General features: G+C 42.6%; 1 protein-coding gene across 9 annotated transcripts in view; it reads left to right on the forward strand.

The window, feature by feature from the left end:
* The window catches only part of PTPN13 (protein tyrosine phosphatase non-receptor type 13), a 183,184-nt gene that overhangs the window by 139,482 nt on the left and 29,176 nt on the right, over positions 1-14,526 (forward strand). For 6 of the 9 annotated variants that reach the window (XM_050946769.1, XM_050946772.1, XM_050946774.1 and 3 more), the window contains exons 22-30: positions 1,266-1,373; positions 3,323-3,454; positions 4,102-4,562; positions 5,714-5,857; positions 9,420-9,513; positions 10,406-10,491; positions 11,945-12,107; positions 13,537-13,751; positions 13,841-13,939. In XM_050946769.1, the coding sequence (XP_050802726.1) occupies positions 1,266-1,373; positions 3,323-3,454; positions 4,102-4,562; positions 5,714-5,857; positions 9,420-9,513; positions 10,406-10,491; positions 11,945-12,107; positions 13,537-13,751; positions 13,841-13,939 (1,502 nt within the window). The remainder of the gene's footprint in view (positions 1-1,265; positions 1,374-3,322; positions 3,455-4,101; positions 4,563-5,713; positions 5,858-9,419; positions 9,514-10,405; positions 10,492-11,944; positions 12,108-13,536; positions 13,752-13,840; positions 13,940-14,526) is intronic. The other 3 variants (XM_050946773.1, XM_050946779.1, XM_050946778.1) reach the window with 2 other exon arrangements.

Here is a 14,526-nt window from a genome sequence, read left to right on the forward strand (position 1 = left end):
AACATGGTTGAGAAAGGCAGCGTAGGCCAGTGGACTTGGAATTTGGGCACCCAGAGTCTATTCCTGGCTCTGATGAATGGTCTTGGGCAAGTCTGTCTCCATTTCCTTGTCTGTCAAATGCAGATAATGATCTGTACATCCCTTTGAAAAGCTCTGTATCAGTTAAATTTCATCATTAGTTTTGTAAACCAGTAACCTGCTGAAAGACATCTCAATACCATTCCAAATTATGCAAGTAAAAATTGCTCTAAAATGGGGCTGTCAGGTTTGTGTCTGTGTCCAGGTAACATGGACAGTTGTGAGATTTAAAAAAAAATGACAAAGCCATTATGAACTCCCTTTCCTCTCCTGTATCACACACAATTTCATCAGAGAGGGAACATTAATTCATGGTTTAAAGCAGAAGAATGAGAAACAAAAGAACTGGATTATAGCCCCTGCTCTGCTACTGACTGCCGTGTGATCTTGGGCAAATTGTCCCCATATGAAAAATTAGAGTAATTTTATACCTGACCCATCTTTGTGACGTCCTTTGAAATGGCCTTTTGACCGTTGCTCTGTAAATTCAGTGTATCACCACTGTGTAAATCCAAATGGGGAAAATAGCAAGAAGAAACATTATTTATATTTGAGCTTTAAACTCATAGATTGCAACAAATCTCTTAAAGACAACCTTAAGACGTGGGAGAAGTGTGTGTGTGTGAGGCAGCTGGAAGAAAATCAAGTGTGGTCTTCCCAGGTTTACCTGAAGAGACACGTTGCAGGGCTCTGATGTGGGTTGTCAGCCTTAACTGAGTGTTACGTCTTTAAACAAGAGAGCTTTCTTCTAAGTGTTGTTCAGACATTTGAGTTAAATGAACATTAACAAAACAAGCAAACCCAAACATTTTAAATAGATAAAAATATCTTGAGCCTGCTCAGTGAATTAATTTAGACTTCCTTCGTATCTCTGATGTACAGTCCTCCGGGTTTTCCAGTCATCCCTAGAGACTTTCAGGAAAGCCAGTTAGGCAAGGTCTGAATTTCTTAGGTAAAAATCAAGCGGAAAAGAAAGTAATATTGAAATAAACCTTTCAAGCCTTCTTCACGCAACATAAAAATGAAGAAAATGAAGAAGACAGCAATCTTTTCCTTTTGCAGGTCACTTTTACATATAATCTTAAAAGCTGCTAGAGTAGTAAATCTTTTGTATCAAATGGCAAAAGATAAACTTGTAAAGAATGAATGAATGGTTGACATCTGTGTGTGTGTTTGTTTTTAAATAGGATTTCAGATTGTTGGTGGAGAGAAGACTGGAAAACTTGATCTGGGAATTTTTATTCATTCAGTAATTCCTGGAGGGCCAGCCGACTTGGATGGGTCCTTAAAACCAGGTAAATCATATAATGTGCTCCAGATGAAGGACTAGGGGCCAGAAACTCCTTCATTCTTGTCCAGTCTCTAATACTGACTCCATCTTTGGCTGTGGGAGGTCGTCACTTCAATGTCTCTGTCTCTATTTCTCCATTGACCATATATATTGATAATTACTTCAGAAGTATTAATGGTTGATTATCATTACACGCTATGAAAACGAAAGGAAATCCTAACTGTATGAAACTTATTACAGTTCATGTAAAGAAATTATATTGTTTGACTTCACTATTTGATGGCTACATTATTTCAGTTTTAAACTACACAAAAGCACACTTCTATCTGAAAAAATGTAACCTACTGTTGTCACAAGTAATTCCTAAAATTGTGTTTACCTAATTTCAACTTTTTCAGTGTATTTACTTTGTGCATTTGACAGCACTACGGATAGCCAATTTCACTGTTTCACAATACTCAGCTTCCCTTTTTGTTTGTTTGTGTTTTTCGCACAGCAATAAGGAATGTAGAAATGCTTATAGATTAGAGAACAATGTAGTTGTAATCCCACCAAAATTGTCAGGGAGACAAAGACAGGTTTAGGAGCTGAAGTTACTTTAAACTCATTTTTAAAACTTGTCTAGGCTTCAATTTGACAGTAATTTTATTGGCCAAATATTTTGATGTTCAGTGTCAACTACTGAGAATGAAAATGAGCACAGAACTTTGCACAGAGATGTAACCTTGCTACCTCATTAAAGTCTGGAAACGTAAATGCTGGATGTGACAGGTTGGATCAAGAAAACCCCTTGGAAGCTGCCAACTGATGTGCTGAGACTACCCTTGAGCCTGTTCCCCCTGACAGCATGGGACTTCAGACCCAGGTCTGAACCATGTCCCCAACAGCTGCAAGCTTAACTGAAAACAGCTTAAGAAGTGTTCCTGTCTCCAACACTGAGTTGCCCAGCTCCCAATGGGGTCCAAACCCCAAATAAATCCGTTTTACCCTGTATAAAGCCTATACAGGATAAACTCATAAATTGTTCGCCCTCTATAACAGTGATAGAGAGAGATGCACAGCTGTTCCCCCCCCCCCCCCCCGCTGGTATTAATACATACTCTGAGTTAATAAGTAAAAAGTGATTTTATTAAATATAAGAAGTAGGATTTAAGTGGTTCCAGGTGATAACAGACAGAACAAAGTGAATTACCAAGCAAAATAAAAGAAAACACGCAAGTCTAAACCTAATGCAGTAAGAATCTGAATACAGATAAAATCTCACCCTCAGAAATGTTCCAATAAGCCCCTTTTACAGACTAGCCTCCTTCTAGTCTGGATCCAGCAATCACGCACACCCCAGTGGTTACTGTTCTTTGTTACAGTTTCTTTTAAGTATCCTTTGAGGGAGGAGAGGCTAGCTCTTGAGCCAGCTGAAAACAAAATGAGGGGTTTCCCAGGGGGTTAAATAGACTTTCTCTTGTGGGTGGACACCCCTCCTTCCCCCTGTGTAGAATCCCAGCTACAAGATGGAGTTTTGGAGTCACATGAGCAAATCACATGTCCATGCATGACTCAGAACTTACAGGTAGCAGCCATTGCTCACATGCTACCTCGAATGTCCTCAGGTAGATTTCTTATGTGGAATGGAGCCTTCCAAGATCCATTGTCCGGTAAGTGTTTCTTGATTAGGCACTTGCAAAATCCTTTCTAAAGAAACCGCTCAAATGGTTTACTAAGGCTACTTAAAATCAGACAAGTACACAGCCAATATTCATAACTTTGAATACAAAAATGACACATACATACAAATAGGATGAATATATTCAGTAGATCATAACCTTTGCAGAGATATGTTACGTAGCATATGTGGCATAAAACATATTCCAGTTATGTTGTATTTACATTCATAAGCATATTTCCATAAAGCATTATAGGGGGCAATGTCATACTGGATTCTTTGTATCTGAACAGGAGACCGTCTAATATCAGTGAACAGCGTGAGCTTAGAGGGTGTCAGCCATCATGCAGCATTAGAAATTCTGGAGAATGCTCCTGAAGATGTGACACTTGTTATCTCTCAGCCCAAGGACAAACTTTCCAAAGGTATTTTAAAACATCCTTAAATTTATATTACAAATTCTGTTCTTTCCTTTACTCTTCATTATAGGGGAGATTGATTTCCACCCGCACCCTAAGACCTCTCATGATGCACTTTTAATGACCTTCTGAAGAACCAAATGCCTGATGTCGCTTTTCTAAGGGCTTGTCTGTGCTGCACCGCAGTGTGGACTGCCGGGGGTGTGAATTGCAGAGCTCACCAGAATGTTGTGATCTATTTGCCCCATGTAGACACTGCTGTTGTGAACTAAAAGGTACCTAGCTCACGTTAACATAGTCCTGTTTAAAAGAGGACTATGGTAACATGATCTGGGCACCTTTTAGTTCACGACAGCAGCATCCACACGCTGCAGTTAGGGTGCAACATTTTGGTATGCTCTGCAATTCACACCCTGGTAGTCCATGCTGCCAAATGGTGTAGAAATAGTCTGAATGTTTAAATTGTTACTATAACTCTCTGAGTTGGAGTCCATGCTACAATACTGGATTGTATAAGAAATGTATCACTGTAAATTTTGTGTGTGACTACCCTTGCTTCATTGATAAGATTGGGGATTGTCATTTGTGTTGGCTGAGTAATCATGATTTCAGACTAAATGTTACTTGTTAATTGTTGGATTTTGATTTTTCAGTGTCATCTATAAATCTTGCCAATGGAACAAAGGGTTATTTAAGGAGGCCTTCATCAGTGCAGGACAATGAGGCAGAATCATCTTCAGAGGAACACAACAGGTCACGAGGTCACCAGAGGGCCATCTCGGGGAGTTCATCAGGATTGTCTATGGGCAAACGGGACAGAAGCCTGAGCTCCCAAGATTCCAGGACCGAAAGTGCCAGCCTGTCTCAGAGCCAAACAAATGGCTTCTTTGGCAACCACATCAGTGATAGAGCCCAGCAGGGTTTGCAGCACTGCAGTGATTCTCAGTCTGCCCTTTCCAAAACGAATGAGAAAAAAAGGAACTCTGCGGACGATATCCTGGCGAAAGCAAAAAGGCTTGGAGTAGTGGAAACTGTGGAATATTCTGACCGAGGGGATTCTGACATGGATGAAGCAACTTACTCCAGCAGTCAGGAACAACAGGCAGCTAAAAAGGCACAGTCCACTTCTGTTGAATGCTTTCAAACAATTTCATATACGTGGCTGACTAATCTGCTGTAGATTGTTAGTGCAGTGCTTCAGGGGGAGGGAGCAGATGGAGGGAGGGACAATCTGCAGCTTCCACTGCTAACTACTAATGCATTTGGTACTAATATTGAAGTACAGATTTTCTAATGCTAACTCCCTTTAGTGCTTCAAATGTATGACTGATAAGGAAGCTGAATAAACAGACCATTATTTAAAATGTATCTTTCTAACCCATTAGAGGTTTTTTCAAATTACCGGAAAAAAATTACTCCCAAAATTTCAAAGAGGTTAGTAGGGCTTTAGCTACGTGAATACAATTTACTTGAGTGGGAACCTTCTTGCTTAACCCCAGCGTGACTCTTTTTTGAGCCTTAAAGGGGCCAAATTCTGCCCTCGGATGTATATGCAGGATTGTCATTGATTTCAACAGAAAATCTTAATGCTCATCCAAAGGCATCATTTGTCCAAGGTGATTGTAGCAAATATTCACAGGTATCAGTTTCTTTACAGACCACGTAAATTGAGTTTCACCTGCATTAGGGAAAAGCAGGGATACTATCTGGCATGAATGAGTAGACTCATAGCAGAACAGGAGTCCTTCTGGGTAGAGTTTGAGGTGGGGGAAAGGGTATTTGTAGGTTCTACATTCATCCAGTGAGCAGAGAAGACCTGATGCTCTGCCTGTCTAAAATTAAACTCACTGGGGACACTGTACATTCATTCCTAAAGATAATGGCCCTGATCTCAGTTGATGGAAATGTCCTTTGAAGTCAGTAGAGCTACCCCAGTTTATCTCATCAGAGGATCTGCCATAACTGAGTTCTTGGTACAATGATTCCTTCATTTTAAAGACCAGCACATTCAAGTGTATAGGTCTGTAAAAACATTTAGCCAATATGGACCAACTTTATCTCGAGATTACAAACATTCAAGTACAATAAATGCATTTACCGTAGGAAAGAATCTGAACCCTATTTTATTAACCAGTGCTCTCAATTAACCCCTTTCTGCTCGGTCTCACCCATAAATGCACAGTGGGAACTAATAATTAACTTTTGCTCTAACAGGGAATCATTATTTTTTTTCTGTTTTTGTTTTTTGTTTTTTTTTTTGTAAAGGAGTCTTCCTCAGTGAATACAGCAAACAAAATGAATTCTAAAAAGCTTTCTGCAGCACCTCTTAAACCTGGAGATATCTTTGAGGTCGAACTAGCCAAAAAAGATAGCGGCTTGGGAATAAGTGTCACGGTACTGTTTGACAAGGTTTTTAGATGTTTTCTCTTCTTCTCCACTCCCAGCAACCTGTTCAATAGCTAATTTACAGGGAAGCAAGGTGTTTTAAAAGGACACTGTCCAGTACCTGCTCACAGATACTTCCATCTTCCTGAAGATGGAAAGTATTATTTCCATATCTCTTTTCTTGTCATCTCCCTATTATTATTTATTATTATTATTTATTATTTTTAATTACTTGCACTACTATACTGCCTACCAGCCCTAGTCCTGGACCGGGACCTCATTATGCTACGTGCTAAACAACCGCAGAATCAAAAGACTCCAAAAAATTTACAGTCCAAGTGTAAGACACAGGACAACAGACATATATATACTCAGAAATGGGGGAGTACAGTGGGGAAAAAATGAGACAGTATTGATCTGTATGATAGACAGTGGTCTTAGCGCACCGGCAGCCGAGCCATTGTCAGGTAGGCATCATGGTAAAGAAGAGTTGTAAGGAGGCACAGAAGTGCTTGTTTGAGAATTTAACGTGTGGGCAGTGGAGAATAGCATAATGGGTTGATCAGAGTCAGGAGTCAACCTCCAATACTGAATGAGAGATAATGGACAGTGAAAGGCCTTGAAGGTGAAATCAAGTAGCTTTTGTTAGGAGGTTGACATTAAAGGGCCAAATTCATCCCTAGCATAACACCATTGAAGCTAATGGAGTTAAGTTGGGCCAGATTTGGTCCAGCATTACTTTGTTTTACTGACTTGTTCACCAGCAGCATCAGTCTCTAAAGAGGCTTTGTCACTTGTTTTATGCTCTCCCTCTGCTGGCTGAAAAGCAAAAGAGCACAAAACATTTTTGTCTAGGTAAGGAGGGGCTGGTTATTATTTTTTTTCATCCTAGCAAGTCGGTAAGGAGATAAGGAGATAAATACCTATTTTTAATTTAAAAACTTCACACCAGATTATGTTTGTAAACTGGCTCAAAGTTTAGGCCTAACCTATTTGACAATGTCCCTTTAAAGACAAAGTGAATGATGTATCATCATATCACCAACACTCCATTTGTGTGTTTCTGTAGGTGTCAAAAAAAACCTTTTGGTTCTTAGACAATTTAACTTTCAAGAATTAGTCTAACTGATTCACCTCCCAATTCTGTGAACAATTTGAATGTTAACAGTAGCATACTGGTAATAGTGAACATATATTAAACAGAGTTCAAAAGAGAGGCAATTTCAGTGGCTATTTACTGTAGTACAGATGTAGGCATTTTCTAAATAGATTGTGCATCCGGACACCTTCTTTCAAGTGTAGCAGATTTTAATGCATGTTACTTTGAAGATGAGGACAGCAGAATAAAGCTGTTTCCTTTTTACATCCCTAATTCAATATTTTATGCACTTTTTATCCATCACTGGCACAATTTCTAATGTTTTCAGACCAGAAATCGTGACAGTGGGTGTTCTGTACCCACGAACAGTAGCTATAGGTAGGGCTAGGAATCTGTCACCAAGGCCATGGAAGTCATGGCCAGTGCACTGCACTGTAATGGCCGATGTGGTTGGCCCTGGCGGCACCTGAGCAGCTCGAGTGGCCCTTGGGCCAGCCACACCAGCCGTTCCTGGGGCAGTCTCGGGCCTCTGCGCCCCTTCCTCCATCAGCAGCAGGAATTTGGGTGTGGGAGGGCTTTCAGGGCTGAGGCAGGGGGTTGAGGTGTGGAAGGGGGTGAGGGCTTTGGGTGGCACTTACCTTGGGGGGAATCCCCAGAAGCAGCCGGCGTGTCTGGCCTTTATGCAGAAGCACAGCCAGGTGGTTCCGCATGCTGCCTCTGCCCACAGAAGCCTCCCCCGTAGCTCCCATTGGCCGTGGTTCCTGGCCAATGGGAACTGCAGAGCAGGCTCTCGGGGTGTGGGACAGCATGCGGAGCCCTCCTGGCTGCACCTCCACCTAGGGGCTGCGGGGACATGCTGGCCGTTTCCGGGAGCCGGATAGGGAGCCTGCCAGCCCCTCCAGTCTCCCCCCACACACACACACACAGGACCAGTGGAGGTCCCGAGCCACCCCAGGGCCACTTCTCTCCCCCCCCCACCTCCAAAGCACTCAAGTTTTTAGTCAGGGGTATACAGTACAAGTCATGGACAGGTCACATATGTGAATTTTTGTTTACTGCCCATGACCTGTCCATAACTTTTACTAAAAATATCTGTGATTAAAATGTAGCCTTAGCTATAGATAATGCACTCTTCTTAAATATCTTAAACAGTTGAAGGCAGATACAAGTGGTTTCTAACTGGCAGGAGAATTAGATAAAGGACTATGAGGTTCAGTTGCGGGTTGGGGAGAATCTTTACAACAGATTCTTTGATCTATAGTCTGGATTATGACTTAGTTACATATTGTGAACTTTGCCTATGAATTGTAAATGAAAATATGCTCTAAATCTAAAGAAATTGTAGTAATTATTACTAATCGATTTGGAGCCAGATTCACTATGACAGATGAATGAAGGTGTAAATTATGCAGTAGTATAATGGGGGCAGGGGGAGGGATAGCTCAGTGGTTTGAGAATTAGCCTACTAAACCCAGGGTTGTGAGTTCAACCCTTGAGGGGGCCATTTGGGGAACTGGGGTAAAAATCTATCTGGGGATTGGTCCTGCTTTGAGCAGGGGGTTGGACTAGATGACCTACTGAGGTCCCTTCCAACCCTGATATTGTATGATTCTACATAGCCATTGACATGCAGCAACCCTGCTATTCCAGTGACTCTTTCAATGCTGCCAATCAATGGTCACCAGTGCAAGGACTTTCCTCAGAGGCCTAACAAGTGGTCACCATATCTCATTTTGTCATGCTCTGCCTCTACCTTTATCCTTGCACTGTTCTAAAATCTGCTGTCAACTTTTAGCTTACTCGGAAGTAATATTAAAGCAAGTGGATCTTTGGGGCACAGACTGAGATAATTTGTGCGCTAGCTCCTCCTCCTCCTTTAAAAGTTTGGGGAATCCCTGAAATAACATCGAACTGTGTGGTGATGGATATATGCATTAAAGAAGTAGGTTGAGTGCCCCAAAGTAAATTCACTTGAAATCTAAGCAGACCTCTAACCCAAATCTTTATGGCACCTCCTAGCTCAAATATTTTGCTTTCAAGACAGCTTTCTGTAACCTGAGAGAGAGGAATACCTTTTAGTTTCACATTACTTTAATAATGGTGAACAAAACTAGGATATTGCATGTATGCATCTTTTATCTTGGCTGCTGATGCATGTTGTGCACAAACAACACTTAGCTTTTCCACACTCATATATGCAGATTCTAGTGCTTTCGTAGTTCTGCTTGAAGGACTTTTGTTTTACCAGAAAGGTTTGCATTTGAGCCTAATAGTTTTAACCCCACCCCTCCCCACACATCCACCCCAATTGGTTATGATTCGCATGGATCTCAAAATATTTTATTTACAATACGTTGGCTGTTGCTTTTACATGCGGATGGCTTGAGTGCTCCCTGAGTTTCTTAAGGTTTGTTTAGCTTTCTTGATCTAAGATCTCCTGTTTAAGTTTTTAAAGGTTTGCATTTCACCTATTTATTCTCCATTTAGGGTGGCATAAACACCAGTGTAAGACATGGTGGCATTTATGTGAAGGCCATTATTCCTAAGGGAGCAGCTGAGGCTGATGGTAGAATTCAGAAAGGTACATACTTCGCTCTTTCCACAAGTTTTCTTAAATAGCAGTAGAATGAAATCCAGATGACTTTATGTAGGCTTTGGAGAGACATCATGGTCTAGGAGCTAAGAACTGCAGAGGTCTACTGACTGCCTGGCCTTGGTTACTTGTAATCTCTTTATGGGTCTATATTGTCAATGGGAAGCTACCTACCTCTCTGAGGTTTTTCTATAGCATTGCATAACGCCTCATATGGGTGGTGTAAGGATTAATTTGTAAAGCACTCTGACCATTTAAATGGTTAATAAGTGCTAAGTGTATAAATTTGACAGTGTTATGCAATGAGGAGATAAGAAAGGAAGACAAAGTGTGGGACTATTGCAGTATCTGCAGAAACTGCTGAAACTGTACTGGTGGGAAAAAATGACAAAATATTTTTAGTCGCTGTTTCATTCTAATGCATTCTGCTTTAATGGAGCAAATTGCTTTGAGTACATCCAGAGAGAGGAGAAAGAGGCTTTGTGTTATTAGTGACCTCCTTGCTTGACATGCTAAGTATCTCAGTACAGAAAATCCTTGTAATAGCTCTGACAGTCTTTGTTTTTAAGTCAGTCTTCTTAGTGAAGTGGAGTCCTACAGTTAGAGGAGGGGTTATTATATTTCTCCCCAGATTTCCCAGTGAAGCATTGCTTCGAGCATTAAAATGGTCCTAGATTTTGGGGTTGGAATTCAGTTACAGAACACTTCTGATACAAAAAGCCCTATTCTTCTCTCAGTGCATGGGGGATTGCCCGAGTTACTGCCCTTGTTCATTGAAAAACGAACAGATCACTCTTACATGGATTGTACGTGTTTTCTAAATGAATTAATTTTTTATTACATTCTTCCTTCTTCTGAATCATGCATTGTTTGCTTCTAGGTGACCGTGTGCTCTCTGTCAATGGGATTAGTTTGGAGGGTGCCACCCATAAACAGGCTGTGGAAACCCTGAGAAACACTGGCCAGGTAAGATAGTATCAGGGGTGACAGTAAGCCGGTACAGGCCGGTACGGCGTACCAGGAAAAAGTGGCCGCCAGTACCAGCCCCTGCCGCTTTAACGTCACTGCTGCTTTTGTGCCCCCTGTCAGCAGCCCTGCCAGGTCCCTAGTGGCAGGGCCGCTGATGGAGGAGTCAAAAGGGGCAGCAACATTAAAGCACTGTCGCGGCAAAGACCCTGCTTAAAGCACTGCTGCAGCAGCGCTTTATCGTCCCTGCCCCTTTTGCCCCCCCCCCAGGCTGCCAATGTAGTGGAGGCAAAAGGAGCAGCTGCCCCAGGGCCGATGATTTAAAAGGGCCCAGGGCTCCGGCCACTGCTGCAGTAGTGGCAGCAGCGGCCAGAGCCCTGGGCCCTATAAATCACCACTGGAGCCCTGGGTGCCGTGGGCCAGGCAGCCTGAAAGGGCTGGCTGGGGGATGCTGACCTCAGCCCCGCCTCTTCTGCCCGAGGCCCTGCCCCTTCTGGAGGGGCTGTGAAGCCGGCCCCCATACGGGTAAGTTTTCAATTTTACTTTCACCCCTGGATAATATTCTTCTCCTATCTTAGGTAAATAAATGTATCATGAGTAAAAGTACAGTAGACAAAACTGACAACAGGAGCTCTCCACTGTGCATTTCCTTGCTTAGGACCACTTTCTGATACACTCAATCATGTTGAGTAGCACCTCACTCCAAAACTGGTGCGATTTTCCGTTAATGTCACTATTCATGGCATAAGGCTGCTGCTTCCGATATCAGGATTTGGCCCTTAGCTAATCATGCATGAAAATGCATGGTGCATGTGCAAATATTAGTTCTCTGGAATAGTAAAATGCAATCAGTACATAATGTAAACAGATTCCCTTGATGCAGGACCCATGTATGATGAATGTCATCAGTGGCATTTTTTAATTATCCCTCATGCTTCATAATATCGGAGGGAAAGCTTAATTTACTTTAGATGCTGTCTGGTTGATATCTTGTGGCTCTGTTACTCTATTGCTTTTTTGGTTTTTTTTTTAATTAGGAAAAACTTTTTCACTAGGAGGGTGGTGAAGCACTGGAGTGGGTTACCTAGGGAGGTGTTGGAATCTCCTTCCTTAGAGGTTTTTAAGGTCTGGCTTGACAAAGCCCTGGCTGGGATGATTTAGTTGGGGATTGGTCCTGCTTTGAGCAGGGGGTTGGACTAGATGACCTCCTGAGGTCCCTTCCAACCTTGATATTCTATGATTCTATGATTATTGTTGATGATGTTGCCATTTGCAGTTCTTAACAAACTAATAAGCTAGTTACAGTGATTTATGGGGGATTTTTTATAAATCTGTAGAATTTATGGCTGTGAAATTTAGTTACTCAAAACAGATTAGACTAGACTCTACATGGCAAAATGTGGTATTTTTTGTGGCTCATGCTAACTAACTTGAATATGTTGTATTTGTGTAGGTAGTACATCTGTTGCTGGAGAAGGGGCAGCTTCCAGTGGCCAAAGTTCATGCTCCCATTACACCGCAGTGCACGCCTCCAAATCAGGCAGGACAAAGTGAGCCCCAGAACAAACCAGAGAAAAAAATGACAAATACCAAAGACTACAACTTTGTCACTGAAGGTCAGGTCATGGAGAAAAACTATCTGAGCTTTAGAGCATACTCAAAACTTCATTTTCTTGCAGCCAGATGATCCTCCAGTGAAAAGAATCATGAAATTTAGGGCTGGCAGTGAACACGTCTAAGCCTTGTGTACAACACAGATTCTCTTTCATGTTGTTAAATGCTTTCTGAATATTTCCTTTAATGGTGTCTCAGTCATTTATTTTAGCAGCTTTTTAAATAGTTCCTGCCCTTACCATTTCTTAACTTATTTATATTGTGTCACCTTTGAAACGAAGGGCATTACTTCCTGTAATAGATCATGCCTAGGGCTCCGTGTTTATCACAGATTCCGTGACTTCCAGTGACCTCCACGACTTATGCAGCGGCCAGTGGACCCTGACTGAATCTTGCTCAAGTGGCCCTGGGGACAGCCACACTGTCCACTGCTGGAGCAACTCCACAGCCAGCCACTCAGTCGGCCCTGCAGCCAGTCACACCAGCGCTACAGGAGTGGCCCCACCAGCTGCTGCTCTGGCTGTCCCAGGCAGCTGGTCCTGGAGACTGCCCAAGCAGCAGTTGATGTTTCTGGCCCTGGGGACTGTCTGAGCAGCGGTTCCGGGGACAGCGGGAGCAACTATAGCTTGACGGCTCCCAGCAGTGGTCCAGGGGCAGCTGGAGCAGCAGCTGGACCCAGGGTTTCCTTCCAGTGGTGGCCTGAGCTGCCACTGGCCCCCAGGGTTCCTCCCACAGCAGTGGCTGGAACACTTGCTGGTCCCACAGGGCTTCCCCCCGGCAGCGGGCCCCGTAGGCCTTCCCCCACAGCAACTTGTGCCTCGGGCCCCCCAGAGTTCCTCCCCCTGCATCTGGGGCAATGAGCCCCCCAGAGCTTCCCCCTCTCCCCTGGCAGCTGGTGTCGTGGGCCCTCCAGGACGCTCCCTCGCCCCCCGCTGCTGATACTGTGCCCCCACCCCAAGATTCAGTCGGGGTATTTATGGTATAAGTTGTGGAGAGGTCATGGGGCCATGATTTTTTGCTTCTTGCCTGTGACTTGTCCATGACTTTTACTAAAAATATCTGTCATTAAATCATAGCCTTAATCATGGCCAACTCCAGAATGTTCCTCCTCCTCTATACTTCCCAATTATTTCTACAGCATAATGCCCTTACAGGCTTACTGCATGTTCTCTGAGCCTCTCCCAGGTCCTGCTATTTTGGGGATAACATACATCAGTGTGGACATTTCCAGGAGAAGAACAGTAGGGAAAGAAACCATGAATCATTTTGACATGTTTTGTCTAAACCGATCATACATAGGGACTCCTTACAAAACTTTTACACATGGTAACCCCCTACCCCGAACTATTGGGATGCAGTCTGATTGTTGTTGCTGGAGAGGATACTGTAGGAAAGAAGAGAAGTAGTCTGTTCTTTCTGTTTATTTTCCAGACAACACATTTGAGGTAAAGTTGCTGAAGAACAGCTCAGGCCTGGGGTTCAGTTTTTGTCGTGAAGACAACCTTACTCCAGAGCAATTGGGCTCAAGCATAGTGAGGGTTAAAAAGCTCTTCCCAGGGCAGCCTGCAGCTGAAAGTGGGCAGATTGAAGTCGGAGATGTCATCCTGAAAGTGAACGGCGCTTCGTTAAAAGGACTATCCCAGCAGGTTAGAACTCTCTCTATTGTCTTACTTGTCAGTAGTAACTATCTTGCAAGTGGGACCTGTGTCTAATACAAAATTAACTGTACCTGTAGGAGGTCATCTCAGCACTCAGAGGAACATCCCCAGAAGTCTCTCTCCTCCTTTGCAGGCCACCACTTGGTATACTACCAGAAATTGATCCTTCTCTGTTGGTAAGACCTATGGCATAAGATGTTTTAGTTTTGTCTTCATTAAGTTTTCCTTATTCAGAATACATTGGTTGCACATGTAAATGAAAAATAAAGAGAGGTGGCAGGGGAATAGAGGATCATACAAATGTGTTTGCTGTGTTACGTCACAAGATAGAAACACAGCCTATTTAATAGAAATAAGAAAAAATACAAGGCTCTTGTATATTTACAATAGTACAATTTTAAAAAAAAACCTCCTAAATGGCTTAAAATACTATAAGTCCACTTTCCTTGGTAGTGTTGATTGATAGTTTGAAGTTGGCTTCACCTCGGGTTACATTTTCAGTGAGATGCGTGGTGAATTAGTCATGAAACTGCCATTTAATAACAACAGTTATGTATAGTTTAGTTCTGCTGTCCATCAAGATGGAAAAACCTCAGCCCAGTTTTCTGAGTTAAAATACATGATCCCAAAGAGGATTTGTAAAAGTGCTCCATCAAATCAGTCCTAAGAGCACAATGCCATTTTAGAATATTTTAGTGTTGATGGAAACTAGACTATATATACTGCAGCAGAAAAAAAATGGAACTCCGTAGTGGAGAAATCC

The sequence above is a fragment of the Gopherus flavomarginatus genome, chromosome 3 (genome assembly GCF_025201925.1).
Source record: "Gopherus flavomarginatus isolate rGopFla2 chromosome 3, rGopFla2.mat.asm, whole genome shotgun sequence".
In the NCBI taxonomy this organism is placed as follows: Eukaryota; Metazoa; Chordata; order Testudines; family Testudinidae; genus Gopherus; species Gopherus flavomarginatus.